Source organism: Ceratotherium simum, chromosome 26 (assembly GCF_057802395.1).
Source record: "Ceratotherium simum simum isolate JZ-2026a chromosome 26, ASM5780239v1, whole genome shotgun sequence".
In the NCBI taxonomy this organism is placed as follows: Eukaryota; Metazoa; Chordata; class Mammalia; order Perissodactyla; family Rhinocerotidae; genus Ceratotherium; species Ceratotherium simum.
Window position 1 is genome coordinate 13557689 of NC_141925.1, and position 15203 is coordinate 13572891.

The window sequence follows — 15203 nt, forward strand, 5'->3', positions numbered from 1 at the left end:
AGTGGCCATGCTGTGGCAGCGGCTCACATACAAAATGAGGAAGACTGGCAACAGATGTTAGCTCAGGGCGAATCTTCCTCAGCAAAAAAAAAGACCAAAGTGGAGAGCACATCGGTGGTTGCAGGGGGTGGGAAGGAGGGGGTGTGGTTACAAAATGGCAACACAAGGGGTCCTTGCAGTGCTGGAAGTGCTCAGTGTCCTGACTGTGGTGGTCGATGCAGACATGACACAATCGCATAGAAGTAAACACACACGAGTACAAATAAAACTGGGAGATCTGAACAATGTCGGTGGATTGGACTGGCGTCAATATCCTGGTTGTTACTGTACTATGGTTTTTCAAGATATTATTATTGGGGGAAGCAGGTAAAGGGTACACAGGAACTCTCTGGATTATTTCTTCAATCTACAATCATCTCAAAATAAAAGGTTTAATTTGTAGAAAGTACACACACCATTGGCCCAGCCCCAGCGGTCCTGGTTTCCTTGGTCTGCGGTGGAGCCTGGGCCTGGGCAGGTCTCTGAGGTCCCCAGGTGAGCCCACTGGGCAGGGGCTGAGAGCCGCTGTCGACTGTGGCTCCAGGGTGCACGAGCTCTGGTCAGGCCAACCCCGGGGATGGCTGCATCCTCCTGAGTCTGTGATGATCGCCCACTTGCTCTGCCATTTTCCTCCCAGAGAGCCGAGAGGGGTCTAGACTCACTGTGGGGTCACCGATGACCCCCGGGTCACTCGCATCTCCGGGGCAGTCTCTCTGGGTTGGCGCAGCAGGGGGAGGGTTGAGGGGCCCGGCTCAGACCAGGCCCGACTCCTGCGCCAGCCTGTAAAACAGGCCCTTCTGGGCCAGCAGCTGGGCCGGGCTGCCGCTCTCTGCCACCTGCCCGTTGTCCATGACCAACACCCTGCAGGGGACAGAGAGACAGGCAGCTCTTTGGACCCCACCCTTGGCACTCAGCTGCTCTGAGAGCCCAGCGTGTCTGCTCTGAGCAAGTCTGGCCTTCTGTGCAACTTCCAGACATTGACAGCCGGGTGGGAGCATCTGCTGGGCATGTGTCCTTGGGCTCATCCCTTCCCCTCTGGGCATCAGTCTTGCCACCTGTACAATGGGCACTTGATCATCCATGCCATCGCCCCGCCAGCTCTAAACCCTGACGCCTTCCTCTGCCGCTGCAGGGCTGCCCTGGGGGCGGGCTGCGGAGGGGCTTACCTGGCACAGGCCATCACGGAGCGCAGGCGGTGGGCGATGACCAGCACTGTGCACTGGGCAAACCAGCTCCCCAGGGCGGCCTGCACCTGTAGCTCTGTCCCCGGGTCCACGGCAGCAGTGGCCTCGTCCAGAATGAGGATCTGGGTTTTCCGGAGAAGGGCACGTGCCAGACACAGGAGCTGCTTCTGGCCCGTGCTGGGGATAAGAGGGACGGTCAGGCCAGGTTTGCTTGCTTGCACCTCGGGATTTGTAGGGTGTGCCCACAAATGAGTCCCCATGAAATACAGTTATGCGCCGCATAACGATGTTTTGGTCAACAATGGACTGCACATATGATGGTAGTCCTATAAGATTAGTACCATCTAGCCTAGGTGTGTAGTGGGCTGTGCCATCTAGGTGTGTGTAAGTCACCCTATGATGTTCATGCAATGACGAAATCACCTAACGACGCATTTCTCAGAATGTGCCCCATCGTTAAGTGACGTGACTGCAGGGGGTGTGTGCGTGCACATCCCCACACATGGGGTCCCCAGTCTACAGAGCTGGTAGGAATTCCCATCCCGCCATTTTTTTTTTTTTTTTTAAAGAACTCGTTTGTTTTCTTACACTCAGGGAAATTTTATTTATTTATTTATTTTTTATTTATTTTTCCCCCAAAGCCCAGTAGATAGTTGTATGTCATAGCTGCACATCCTTCTAGTTGCTGTATGTGGGACGCGGCCTCAGCATGGCCGGAGAAGCGGTGCGTCGGTGCGCACCCGGGATCCGAACCCGGGCCACCAGCAGCGGAGCACGCGCACTTAACCACTAAGCCACGGGGCCGGCCCCATCCTGCCATTTTTGAGCAGGGTGACTTTAGGCAAGTGATTCAAAGCCGCTGTGCCTCAGTTTCCCTGTCTGTGAGATGGCTATTTCTCTTTCAATTCTATGGTCTTCACCACGTGCCAGGCACATCCTCAGTGCTGTGTATATATTGACTCGATTCTCATAAGGACCACAAAGGCAGGTACATTAACGAGTCCTTCCTCCCTGGGTTGTGAGGACAAGATAAGTCATATAAAAGAGCTCTGCGGCGTGCTTGTCACGGAGCAGACCCTGGTCATGCAGTAACTTCTTCTGCCCCAATTACAGATGAGGAAGTAAGGCTCAGGGTCGCACTGCCAGGGAGACCCCAGAGCCTGGAGACCCAAGGGTGTCTGGGCTGTTCCCCACCACGCTAGCTTCCTCTCACAGTAAACCCTTTCGAGAAGCAGAACCTCCGATGGCTGTGCAGGGGTCAGGGGCCAGGCCTTGCTCCAAACTCACCACTTACAAGCTGGGTGGCCCCGGGCAAGTGCTAAGCCTCAGATTCCAACTCTGTCAAATAGGATTAGTGAGAACGCAGCTTTGAGGATGAAAATGAATATTTATTGTTTCTGTATGCCAGGCACTGTTCAACAACTTTACACGTATAACTCAATCCTTGCACAGGAAGGTAGGTACTAACTATTACTCCCATTTTACAGGTGAGGAAACTGAGGCACAGGTGATTAATAACTTGCTCAAGGTCCTATAACTGTAAGTGGGGGAGCCTGGATCTGAAGCCTGTCTATGCTTTCAACCACCAAGCTACACTGCCTCTCTAGGGCGTGGAAACCTCACCACCCACAGTCTCTTACTCGAACACCCTTGGGGGCAGATGGGGTTTAGGATCCAGAATGTCTTGATTTTTTAAAAGGCATACACCTGTACAACTAAGTTCAGGGCAGTACTATTCACAGTAGCCAAAAGGTAGAAACAACCCGAGTGTCCATCAATGGATAAGAAAGATGTGGTCTAGCCACACAGTGGAATATTATTCAGCCTTAAAAAGAAAGGAAATTCTGACACCTGCTACAACGTGGATGAAGCTTGAGGACATTTTGCTAAGTGAGAGAAGCCAGTCACACAAGGATGAATACTGTAGGATTCCACTTAAATGAGGTACCTCGAGTGGTCAAACTCAGAGAAACAGAAAGTAGAATGGTGGTTGCCAGGGGCTGGGGGGAGGGGACATAGAGAATTGTTGTTTTAATGGGCGCAGAGTTTCAGTTTTGCAAGGTGAAGTTCTAGAGATCACTTGCACAACAATGTGAATGTACTCAACACTATTGAACTGTACACTTAAAAATGGTTAAGATGGTTTTATGTGTATTTTGTCACAATTAAAATTTTTTAAAAAGGCATACACCATATGCTACTCGAGACCCCCCAGTGATCGTGGGGGTAGTGCCCAATATCAAACTCAATATTTTTGCAGCAAAATACATACTGAGTGAGATAAATAAAGACTCTAAATATCCTCGTGTTGGTTGAGGTTGGGTTTTGCCACCAAATAAATTTAGGAACCGAATTTAGGAAAAAGAAACTTGGTCTTCAGAGACTGTGTTGAGTTTGGAATTGCTGATAAGGGACGGGACTCCAACTGTGACTATGAATAGAATAGGGCTGATAATCCTATGAGGGGAGCAGATTGCCTTACGGGGAGCCTTGGCCACACTTGCCCTCCCCCCAGCCCGCCGGGTCCTGGCCGTGCTGGGGCGTCCCTACCTCAGGTTGTCGCCTTGGTCGGCGCACTCGTACTGCAGCTGGCCGGGCAGGCTGGTCACCAAGGCTCGGAGCTGCACCGTCTCCAGGGTCGCCCAGAGGGCTTCGTCCGTGTGCTCGTGCAGCATGTCGAGGTTCATCCGCAGAGAGCCCGGGAACAGGATGGGGTCCTGGCCCGGAGGGGCAGTGGGTAGAGCCGGGCCCAGCCACACCTCCCACCTCTGCCCACCCCGGGGGGCCCCAAGGCCTCACCTGGGGGATGACGGTGATCTTGGACCGCAGCCTGTGCAGCCCCACACAGGTGATGGGGACCCCGTCGATCCAGACCCCGCCCTCAGCGGCCTCCACGAGCCGCAGCAGGCCACTGGCCAGGGAGGACTTTCCGGCCCCTGTCCTGCCAACGATGCCCACCTGCCAGGGGATGGGAGGGCAGGGCCTATTCTGACCAGGCCTCGTCAGAAGAATAGGCCACAGCCCGGAGGGTTCCTAGGTATCTCTTTGTGAAATGTTTCCTCTGCACCCAAGATCCATCCATCCATCCATCATCCTTTGAGCATCCCTCCATCTGTCCATCTGTTCACCTTTCCATGTATCCATCCAACCTTCTGCCTGTGTGCTCTTCTCTATCTTCTCATCCCGACGTATCTCTCCCGTCTTTCCATCGACTCCCCCACCCCTCCTTCTGTTCCTCCACCCTTCGTCCTTCCCCACCCTTCCATCCACACCTCTCCATCATCCCTCATCCATCCTTCCATTCTTGTCCTTCCTTTCATACCCCCAACCTTCTGTCTGTCCCACATCCTTCCGTCTGTCCCTCATCCTTCCTTCCCTCTACTCCTCATCCTTCCTTCCACCCACCCTTTTGTTCAGACTTCTATTCTTCTATCCACCTCTCATCCTTCTATCCATCCCACATCCTTCCATCCATCTCCTCCTTTCTTCCACTCCATCCTATCCATCCATTCATCCTTCCGTCCATCCCTCATCCTTCCGTGCATCCAGCCCCCCATCCCAGCCCCCCATCCCTCTTCCCTCATCCTTCCATCCCTCTGCCCATCCTTTTATTCATCCCCGTCCTTCCTCAGTGGCTACTGTTGCATTCTCAATGCCTGACACATGGTGGGGCTTCAACACTATTTGTTTAATAAATGAATGAAATGCGTGTCACCCATTGTATGACAGGCATTCTTTTAGGCACCAGAAATACATTAAGGAGTCCTTGCTCCAAAGGGCTCACCATCTCTTCTTGGAAATAAATAGAGCGACCGGGTAAACTTAATTTGAACACAGTGTGATGAACAGCACTGTCTGTAATCAAGCTCCGGACCTGTAGCAATGGAGGTAAGCAAGGAGGTACTGTTCTTGCGGCCTGGGATGGGGGTTGATGGGGTAATCAAAGAAGGCTTCATGGAGGAGGGGAAATTTGAGTGGAATCTTGAAGGATGAGTAGGAGTTCAGGGAAGCAGAAGATTCCGGGTAAACCGCACCAAGTGCCAGACTGTAAGGTTCCTGAGGGGAGACCATGTGCCCACCTGGCGCAGAGGCAGCTGCTCCACAATGTTGGCTAAGCCCTGACTGGGCAATAAATGAAGTGGAGAGCTGGGCAGGGCCTTGACTGGGAGCAGGTGGCAGGTCTCGAGCAGGGGAATGACATGCTTAAATAAAGATCACTGGTGAACAGGTTGGAGGTGGTGACACTAGAGGCTGGGAGCTCAGTCAGGGGCCTGGAGCAGTCGAGGGGAAGGCAGGGAGGAAGTGCCACTTGGTGGGGAGGGATTCAACGAAAGAGGCTGACCAGGCATCTGTAAAACTGTAAAGTGCAAATAGCACCTTCCTCATAGGGTTGTTGTTGGAGTAAGAATGCAAAGAATAAGGAATAAAGCATTGGTAAACATTTCTGTAGCACTTGCTCTGTGCCAGGCGCTGTTCCAGGCAGTTTATATGTATTAACTCAGTTCAACTTCACAGCAACACTAGGGGGTTGGCATTATTAGTCCCATTTTACAGATGGGAAAACTGAGGCCAAGACATGAAGTGACTTGCCCAAGGTCACCCATGGCAAAGCCGGGAACTGAGCCCATGTAAACTGGATGATGTCTATGGGGCATTTGGCACTCTGCCCAGTACACAGTAGGTGTTCAACTAATGTTAGAGAAAGGGGAAGAAAGGGAGTCGGGGAGATGCCTCTTTATCTGGGGCACTGAGGTGGGCAGGTGGGTGGGTTTCACCAAGATGGAAGCAGGTTTGGGGAAGATAAGTTCAGTGCAGGATGCGGTGGGTCTGGAGACTGGAGGACCCGAGGTGGGGACGCAGAGGAGGCGGCTGGTACTCAGGGCCTGGCCCCCCGGGTGATGCCCAGCCTGGCGTGGCCCTGCTGTCTCTCCTGTGGCCTGGCCTCCATGAGGAGGATGTCGTGGGAGAACCGCTCACCTTCTCGCCCGCGTGGATCTTGAAGGACACACCCCGCACGGCCAGCGGGAGCTCAGGTCGGTATCTCAGGCCAAAGTCCCGGAACTCGATCTGTCCCGCACGAGGCCAGGGTGGCCGTGCTGGGCTGGTGGGCAGCCTCCAGGGGGCCTGGGGCAGGAGCAGACTCTGGGTCAGAGCAGCCTTTCTCCCAGGCTTCTCACAAAATGGCCCACCTCTCCGAGCCTTAGTTTCCTCTTCTGTAAAATGGGCATATTTACTGCTACTTTATAGGGCTGGTATGGGACTAAATGAGAGAGGGCACGGAACATAGCAAGGCTAAAAACAATATCTAGTATTGTAACAATGATGATATCATGTTACTATCATGCTGCTATATTTCTGTAATGTTGCTATCATGTTGCTATCATGTTACTATCATGCTGCTATATTTCTGTAATGTTGCTATCATGTTACTAGCATGCTGCTATGTTTCTGTAATGTTATCATGTTTCTGTAATGTTGCTATCATGTTACTATCATGTTTCTGTTACATTGCTATTGCATTGCTGTTATTCACAGTCCCCTGTCACTCAGAGAGTGACCTGCCTTGCCCAAGCTAGGAAGCAAAGGAACCAGAATTGGACCTGGCTCCAGACCCCATGCTCTTAATCACTACTGCCTCCCAGCTGTGACTCCTGCCTACAGTGGTGGGGGCTCCAAAGTGCATTGCAGATGTCAACCTGGGTCCACTGCCCTCATCTCCCACCCATCACCTCCTTGGGCGTCCAAACGTAGTCCTTCATCCGCTCTACTGACACGATGCTATTCTCCAGGTCTGTCCAGCTTCGAACAGCCCATTGCAGTGTCTGGGTCACCTGGTGGGAGAAGACCACTCAGGCTGCTTCAGCAAGGCCACCTGACAGGCTTGCATCAGCCCCCCAAGGCAGGGGCTGGGAGGCAGGACCAGAGAGGGGGTGTGGCCCTCCCAAACACCCCGCAGGACCCAGGCCAGCTGATTTCCATTCTGAGAGCTTTCCTAAGTGGCTGGGCCTCTGCTGATTGCCCATCACACTTGGAACGATGCCAAGCTCCTCACCAGGGGCCCCGTGGCCTCCCTGCTCCAGTCCCCCCACCTGGCCATTTCCCTCCACTCTCGCCCTCAGCCACCTGCCACACCGCCTTCCTGCTGTTCCTCCAACACACCAGGAACGCTCCTCCCCTCCCCTCCCTCACTCCCTCACTTCCTTCAGGCTGCAGCTCACAGCCCCTCCTCAGAGAGGCCTTCCAGGCCTTGCAATAGAAAAATACCCTCCCTCCATCATGCTCCATCCTCTCACCTTGTATTAATTATCCTTAAGCTTAGCTGCCTCAGCTGTAAAATGAGGATCATAACAGTACCCCTGACGGAGTTGTGGGCAGGATTACGATTAATAGCCATGAAGCTCTTAGAACGATGCCTCATTCATTGTGACTGCTACTTACATATATATATTTATATATTTTTATTCATAGATGTCATGACCTGACATTAAATATTGTTATCGATAGTTAACAAAAAGTTAACAAAGTGCTGGAAATGTACTCTATATACTTTAACTCAACTAGTCTTTTTTTTTTTTGAGGAAGATTGGCCCTGTGCTAACATCTGTTGCCAATATTCCTCTTCTTTTTATCCTTTTCTCCCCAAAGCCCCAGCACGTAGTTGTGTGTCATAGTTGTAGAGTTGTAGCTCTTCTATGTGGGACGCCGTCTCAGCATGGCTTGATGAGCGGCGAGTAGGTCTGCGCCCAGGATCTGAACCGGCACACCCTGGGCTGCCGAAGCAGAATGCGCGAACTTAACCACTACACCACTGGGCCGGCCCCTCAACTAGTCTTTACAACATCTGAAGGGAAGGGATTACTGCCCCGTTTTTCAGATGGGTACACCGAGGCTCTGAGAGGCAAGACTCCTGCCCAAGGTCCAGCCTAGGCTCCCGTAGAGCTGTACTGGCGGTTTGGACTCGGGTCCCTGCAGGTCCCAGTGGCAGGAGTCTGTCCTCCTCCGTTCTGCCCGCGCCCCAGAACCCAGGTTGGGATGCGGGAGTACCTGGAGGGCTGTGGAGACAGAGAAGCCCACGAGGCCGGCGCTGAGATGGGCCTTGCTCAGCGCAGCGCACATGGCGGCTGTGAACACCAGCCCGTTGCCCAGGAGCTCCATGTTGGCAGCGAGCCACCTGTGAGGGGAGGCAGGTAAGAGTGGGGTCAGCGGGGCCCCTGCGGGACCTGCATCTCTGGGCACAAGGGCTGGTCAACGTGCCGGCTCGAGTACCCACGGGGGTCCCGCAATGGTCTCCTCCACACCCAGGCCCCACCCAACCTCGGCGGGTGGGGAAGGCGGGCGCCGTCCTGCCTCACCGCCGGCGGCTCAGGGCCTGGGACACACGAGATGCTCAGGTAAAGCTTTGCTGTGCTGCCACTTTTCTGTTTGCGGGAGATGCCAGGCCATGTCCCCTTGTGTTCTCCTTGCCTAAACCCCACCCCCAGCTTCACGCAGCCAAGATCTTATCTTCATGCACAACTCAGCTCGAACATCACCTCCTCAGAGCACCTTCCTGGACTGCTCCTCCTCTCTAACACAGCACTGACAACTTCCTTCATAGCAGTTATCCCTGTTAATAACTCAACTATTTCATCAGCCACTGACTACCAGTCTCCATCAGTAGACGGTGAACTTCATGAGGGCAGCGACTTTGTCTCATTCGTGGCTCTGTCTCCGGTACCTAGCATGGGTCCCAGCACATAGTAGGTGCTCAACAAATGTATACTGAATGGATAAATGAATGTGCCCCCCCTTTTATGGAACTCCCACTCTACCATTCATTCATTCAACAGATATGTATTGAGCACCTACTGTGTGCCATGCATGTTGGAGGTGCTGGGGCCACAGTCATGAACGAAACAGATAATCCCTGGCTTCAGGGAGCTCTAGGCTTTGCTACATATAACATCTAGTCCACCTAACAACCCCAACCATGGGGGTGTTGTTGTCCCCCTCTGACAGATGAGGACACTGAGGCTCAGAGGGTCAGGTCCTTGCCTAAGTCCAGTCCACACACGTAACAAACACCATGACTTGAAGCCACAGCTGCCTGACTGATTCCAGAAAGCGCACACTCTTTCCACCGGGTCGTGCTTTTCAATGAACCAACTAACAAACAAACAAACTCAGACCCCTTAGGGTCTGCCACTCCTTAGACGGCTGACCTTGGGGGAGTCCCTTCATTCTTTGAACTCCCAGTTTATCCATCTGTAGATGAAGTCAGATCTGGTCACAACAGGTGAGAGTATTAAATGAGATACACCATACATAGCACAGAAATCACTGTGCCTTGCACAGAGTAGCTACTTTCTAATGTTTGTAAGGACCCTCCTCCCCAAGCCAGGACCCCAATAAGGGGCAGAGCAGGTCATCCAGAAGGCATATGGAATTGAGACGCTGCCCTGATAGCCCCAGCTGGCCAGGGACCTGGGCAGATGGGAGAAAGGAATTCACATTTATGGAGTACCTACCGTGTACTCGACCCTCTCCACGCTCTGCAACCAGACTTCCTGGATCCAAATCCTGACTCCACCATGTATGTGCTGTGGGCAAGTTCCTAAATCTCTCTGTGCCTAAGATTTATCATCTACAAAAGAGTCTCTGCCTCGTGGGGTTGTTAATAGGATTAAATAAATTAATCCACGTCGAGTGCTCAGAACTGTGCTGGGCACGCAGTAAGCATGCTACGAGTAATAGCTGTGAGTGTATTTATTTACTCCTCATGGCCACTCCATGAGCACAATCCCAGTTTGACAATGAAGCTCAGAGAGGTTATGTAACTTGCCTAACATCACCCAGCTGGTAAGTTGCAGAGCTGGGATTCGAACCCATGCGTCTGTGCTCAAAGCTTATGTTCTTATTCGTGCTTAGCACTGAAAGGAGGCAGAGGATGCGTATGTAGCTGCTTGTCACCAAGGCAACAGAGGCTCCTCCCCTTTCGCTGACACCTGTACCTGCTGCCCTCCTGCCTTGGGGAGCCCCCAGGCCAGGTTCTATCTGCTTACAGTGCGAGCCAAATGCGCCCATGGGATCTAGCCTGTTTTACTCCTGACTCGCTGTGTGACCTTGGGCAGGCCACTTGACCTCTCTGGCCCCACAGTATGACCTTAGGGCTCACTCTCTGGGGACACTGACGGATTACAGGGTCTTCTCCGCCCCCTTCCTACCTGTCAGCCACCAGCTGCGGGAAACTGACCCTCTGGCTCTCATCCACGTGTGTGTTGTTCTGAGCCACCAAGGGGCCCTGGGCCTGGAAGGCCCTGATCACTGCGCTGCCCTGGAACGTCTCGGCCACGTGGGAACACACGAACGAGTGCCTGGTTGTCTCCAGGCGTCTGAGCTGGCACGAGGTGGCCACGTACAGGCTCTGAGGCGGGACAGGTGGGGAGAGGAGGTCACAGACACAGAGAGGTAGTTTGAGAAGCACAGGGAGCCCCAAGTATAGGGTCCCAGACCAGGCTCTGTTACCAGCTTGCTGTGTGACCTCAGATCAGTTGCTTCCCCTCTCTGGGCTCCAATTTCCTTGCAGAACCAGAGTTCCATGGTTCTTTTTAAGATCACCTTGGAAGCTTCAGAAACGTCCAATGCCCTGCACCAGAACTATTGAATCAGAATCTTTCATGGTGTCATTTTGGCTGTGGTATTTTTAAAAAGCCCAATCCTAATGGATTGCCAGGATCGAGAAACTACTAATCTAGTGTGAATGTCTCATTCCCAGCTCTAAGGCCGACTGCTTCACTTAGGGCCAGTCATTGTGGGAACAAAACCCTAAAGGGCCAGGAAGGCAGCTGGCCGAGTTCACTTAACTCGAGGGTTACATGCCAGGCTCTGGGAACACAATGACGCACAGATAGCATGTGTCGTTACTTGGTCTGAGGCTGCAAGTCGCGTGTACTGGCAGGCGGGGAGGACCCTGCGTTTGCTGAATGCCTGGCTGAGTGCCAGGCTGTGGACAAACAGCATCTCAGCAACTGTCAGGTGGACATCAGTGTCCTTCACAGTCGACAGGTGGGAACACCTGAGCCTCAGGGGGATTAAGCTGCTGGTCGAGGCCTCTACAGCGATCAAGTGGCAGGGCCTGGATTCAAACCCACTTCTGCCAGACTCCCAAGCTCTCTACAGAGCAGCAGTCCCTCCCCCAAGGCACGAGGACATGGAGAAGACCTGGGATAGCTGTGGGGGCCAGTGGTGGCTATGACTTTTGTCTGACCACCACGTTGTTGTCTACTTCTGATTTCTGGGGTTGGTGGGAGGCAGGGGGGCGCGGGCTGTCAATCATGGGACCTGATGGTGGAGGTGGTCGCATGATACAGCCCCACCAGTCAGAGTAAACTATTCCTTTGGTGACGGTGATTAGCTCAGGGATGAGCACATGCCCCATCAAGGGCCAATCAGAATCTTCCCTGGGATGGATATATGAATGCGGAGCTGGAGACAAGGTTTCCCTGTGTTGGGGTGCTAAGGTGGGACGCGGTGAGGGCCTCCTGGAAAGAAAGTGTGTGCAAAATTAGGCCAAGCCGAGCTAAGCCAGTGGTTCTCAAACATTAGCACGCGTCGGAATTACCTAGAGGGTTTGTTAAAACCCAGATTTCTGGGCTCCCCCTCCATAGCGTCTGAGTCAGTGGGTCTTGGGCACGGGCCTGAGAATGTGCATTTCTAACTAGCTCCCAGGTGATGCTGATGTTGCTGGTCGGGAACCACACTCTGAGAACCACTGAGTGAAGATATGGAGAGAGCGACTGCGTCCTGGTGACAGCCGGCCCACTGCACCCCAGGAACGCAGGCCATTAAATTCTGTTCTTTTGTTTAAGCTAATTTAAGTTGGTCTCTGGCTCTGGCAACTGAAACAGTCTAGCCCAATACGATAGTCTCTGAGACCTTGCAATGCCTTTTTGGTTTCCAGATAATTGGAGGAGAGGAAGGTGATTTCAGCAGCCACAGGATAAAATGTCAGATATTAAAAACTTTGATGTGAGCACTGGGGAGACACAGATGAGTATAGGTGTTAGACTGTGGTGTCTCTGCCTCTGGGGGTTCTTCTAGGGTGGCCCCCAGATGCCCAGCGGGACAGAGCCTGTTACACTGAGTCCTGCCCAGAGACAGGGGACTGACTGAGGTGACCTCGGCTGGCCCCAGCAGCCTCCCCAACCTCTCCCCACCTGAAACCCAGTGTAGAGGAGCAGCAGCGGCAGGATGATGATGAGGGCCGGCGGGGTGGCCACTGTCACCACCAGGCAGACCTCCAGGAGTCCAAAGGCATAAACCAGCAAGGACCGGAGTTTGTCTGGGATGTCCACGTCCACTGTGTCTGTCTCCTTGGAGAAGCGGGTCAGCAGGTTCCCAACGGGCGTCTGCTCAAAGAAGCCAACGGGAGACCGCGCCACGTCCCACAGGAGCCTCCGGAAGAGCAGGCTGGAGGCGCGGACGCCTCCCAGGAGCACTGTGGCCATGGCAGCAAACAGCCCAATGGCTGGAGAGAGGGGGTCAGAGCATGAGGGCTGGAGACCCTCAGGAGCCTCCTGTGGGGCCCTGGCAGGTCCCCCCACCCCCCTGCAGTGGCCATCTTCAGATTTGGCCACCCTGATTATCCCTTGATGGAATCACCCTGTAGTGGGTTGAACAGTGTCCCCCCCCGCCCCCCGCCCAATGCATGTCCACCCAGAACCTCGGAATGTGACCTTATTTGGAAATAGGGTCTTTGCAGATGTTATTAGTGAATGATCTTGAGACAATATCATCCCGGATTTAGGGTGGGTCCTAAGCCCAATGACTTGTGTCCTTATAAGAAGAGGAGAAGACACACAGAGATGCAGAGAAGAAGGTGATATGAAGACGGAGGCAGAGACTGCAGTGACGCACGACAAGCCAAGGGATGCCAAGGATTGCCAGCAACCACCAGACACCAGGAGAGAGGCATGGGATGATTTCTCCCTCAGAGCACCTAGAAGGAACCAATCCTGCTGACACCCTGATTTTGGACTTCTGGCTTCAGAACTGTGAAAGAATAAATTTCCCTTAAGCCACCAAGTTTGCGGTAACTTGTTTTACGGCAGCCCTAGGAAACTAATATACCCCCTTCCTCCCAATGCCAACTTATGTGCTTGGACTAGGGCTAACTTCACTCCCCGGCTCCTGGTGGGGCAAATTTCATCCCTGGCCAATCCAAACCACTGCAATTGGTTCAGGGATGGACACACCACCCAAGGTAGGCCAATGAGAGAGACCTGGGACTTTGCTAGAACTTTTGGAAAAGAGATACTCGCTTTTTTGAGGTGGCCAAGCTGGAGCTACAGGATACCATATTATCACTGGGGGAAAAGGCTGCCTGGACAGGAAGCTATCACAGAAGAAGAAAATGAAGCCATTCTGACAGCCTCAGTTGGACCCCTGGATCCAGCCATACCTGAAGCTAGTTACCTATGGATTCCAGTCTCATATGCTAATAAATTCTCTTGTTATTTAAACTAGTTTGAGCTATATAGTTACATAGTTAATATATTATAGCTATGTAGTTAGTAGCTATATTAATTTCAAATAGAGCAGACTTCACAGTAATGAAAGTTATCAGGGATAAAGAGGGGCATTACATAGTGATAAAGGGGTTAGTTCTCCAAGAAGATATAACAATCTTTAATGTGTATGCACCAAACAACAGGGCATCAAAATATGTGAGGCAAAAACTGATAGAACTGCAAGGAGAAATAGATGCACTCACTATCATATCAAGATCCCTCTATCAGAAATGGACAGATCCAGTAGGCAGCAAGTCAGTAAGGACATAGTTGAACACAACAACACTATCAATCAACTGTGTATAATGGACATCAATAGACTACTTCATCTAACAGCAGCAAAATATAAACTCTTCTCAGGCTCAAATGGAACATTCACCAAGAGAGACCACATTCTAGGCCATAAAATATACCTTGTAACAAATAACAAATTAAAAAAAATGGAAATCATAAAATGTTTGTTCTCAGACCACAATGGAATTAAACTAGAAATAACAGAAAGCTAGCTGGAAAATCTCGAAATACTTGAAGATTAAACAATACATTTTTAAGCAACACATGGGTCAAAGAAGAAATTTCAAGAGAAATTTAAAAATATTTTGAACTAAATGAAAATGAAAACAGAACTTTCAAAATTTATGGGATGCAGTAAAAGCAGTGCTTAGAGGGAAATGTACAGCATTGAACACATATATTATAAAAAGAGAGAGATCCAAAATCAATCATCTAAGCTTCCACCTTAGGAAATGAGAAAAAGAAGAGCAAATTAAATCCAAATAAGCATAAGAAAAGAAACAATAACAATTAGAGTAAAAGTAAATGAAATTGAAAAACAGAAAATCAATAGAGAAAATCAATGAAACCAAAAACTGGTTCTTTGAAAAGATCAATAAAATTGATAAGCCTTTAGCCAGGCTAAAAGAAAAAAAGAGAGAGGACTCAAATTACTAATATCAGAAATAAAAGAGGGGACATCACTACAGATCCCATGGATAGTAAAAGGATAATAAAGCAATACTATGAACAACTCTATGACCACAAATTTGATAACGTAGGAGAAATGGACCAATTCCTTGAAAGACACAATCTACCAAAACTCACCCAAGAAGAAATAGACAATCTGAATAGGCCCATAAATATTAAAGAAATTGAATCAACAATTAATAACCTTCCAAAACAGAAAGTTCACTAGTGAATTCTACCAAACATTTAAGGAGACATTATATCAATTCTCTACAATGTCTTTCAGAGGACAGGAGCAGAGGGAATACTTTCTAACTCGTTCTATGAGGCTAGCATCACCCTAATACCAAAACCAGACATTACAAGAAAAGAAAACTACAGACCAATATCTCTCATGAACACAAATGCAAAAATCATCAACAAAATATTAGCAAATCCAATCCAACAATGTATAAAAAGAATTACAAAC

The 15203-nt window shown here is 51.0% G+C and overlaps 1 protein-coding gene across 7 annotated transcripts in view; it reads right to left on the reverse strand.

The window, feature by feature from the left end:
- Positions 1-274: 274 nt before the first annotated feature.
- Positions 275-15203, reverse strand: part of ABCC6 (ATP binding cassette subfamily C member 6) — a 56335-nt gene continuing 41406 nt past the window's right edge. For 6 of the 7 annotated variants that reach the window (XM_004441835.3, XM_087417013.1, XM_087417012.1 and 3 more), the window contains 9 exons: positions 12419-12729; positions 10427-10626; positions 8268-8394; positions 6953-7054; positions 6201-6347; positions 4023-4181; positions 3774-3940; positions 1206-1400; positions 275-900 (listed from right to left, as the gene is read on the reverse strand). In XM_004441835.3, the coding sequence (XP_004441892.2) occupies positions 792-900; positions 1206-1400; positions 3774-3940; positions 4023-4181; positions 6201-6347; positions 6953-7054; positions 8268-8394; positions 10427-10626; positions 12419-12729 (1517 nt within the window). In that variant the 3' untranslated portion in view covers positions 275-791. Of the gene's footprint in view, positions 901-1205; positions 1401-3773; positions 3941-4022; positions 4182-6200; positions 6348-6952; positions 7055-7706; positions 7994-8267; positions 8395-10426; positions 10627-12418; positions 12730-15203 lie in introns of those variants that run through there. The other variant, XM_087417018.1, reaches the window with a different exon arrangement.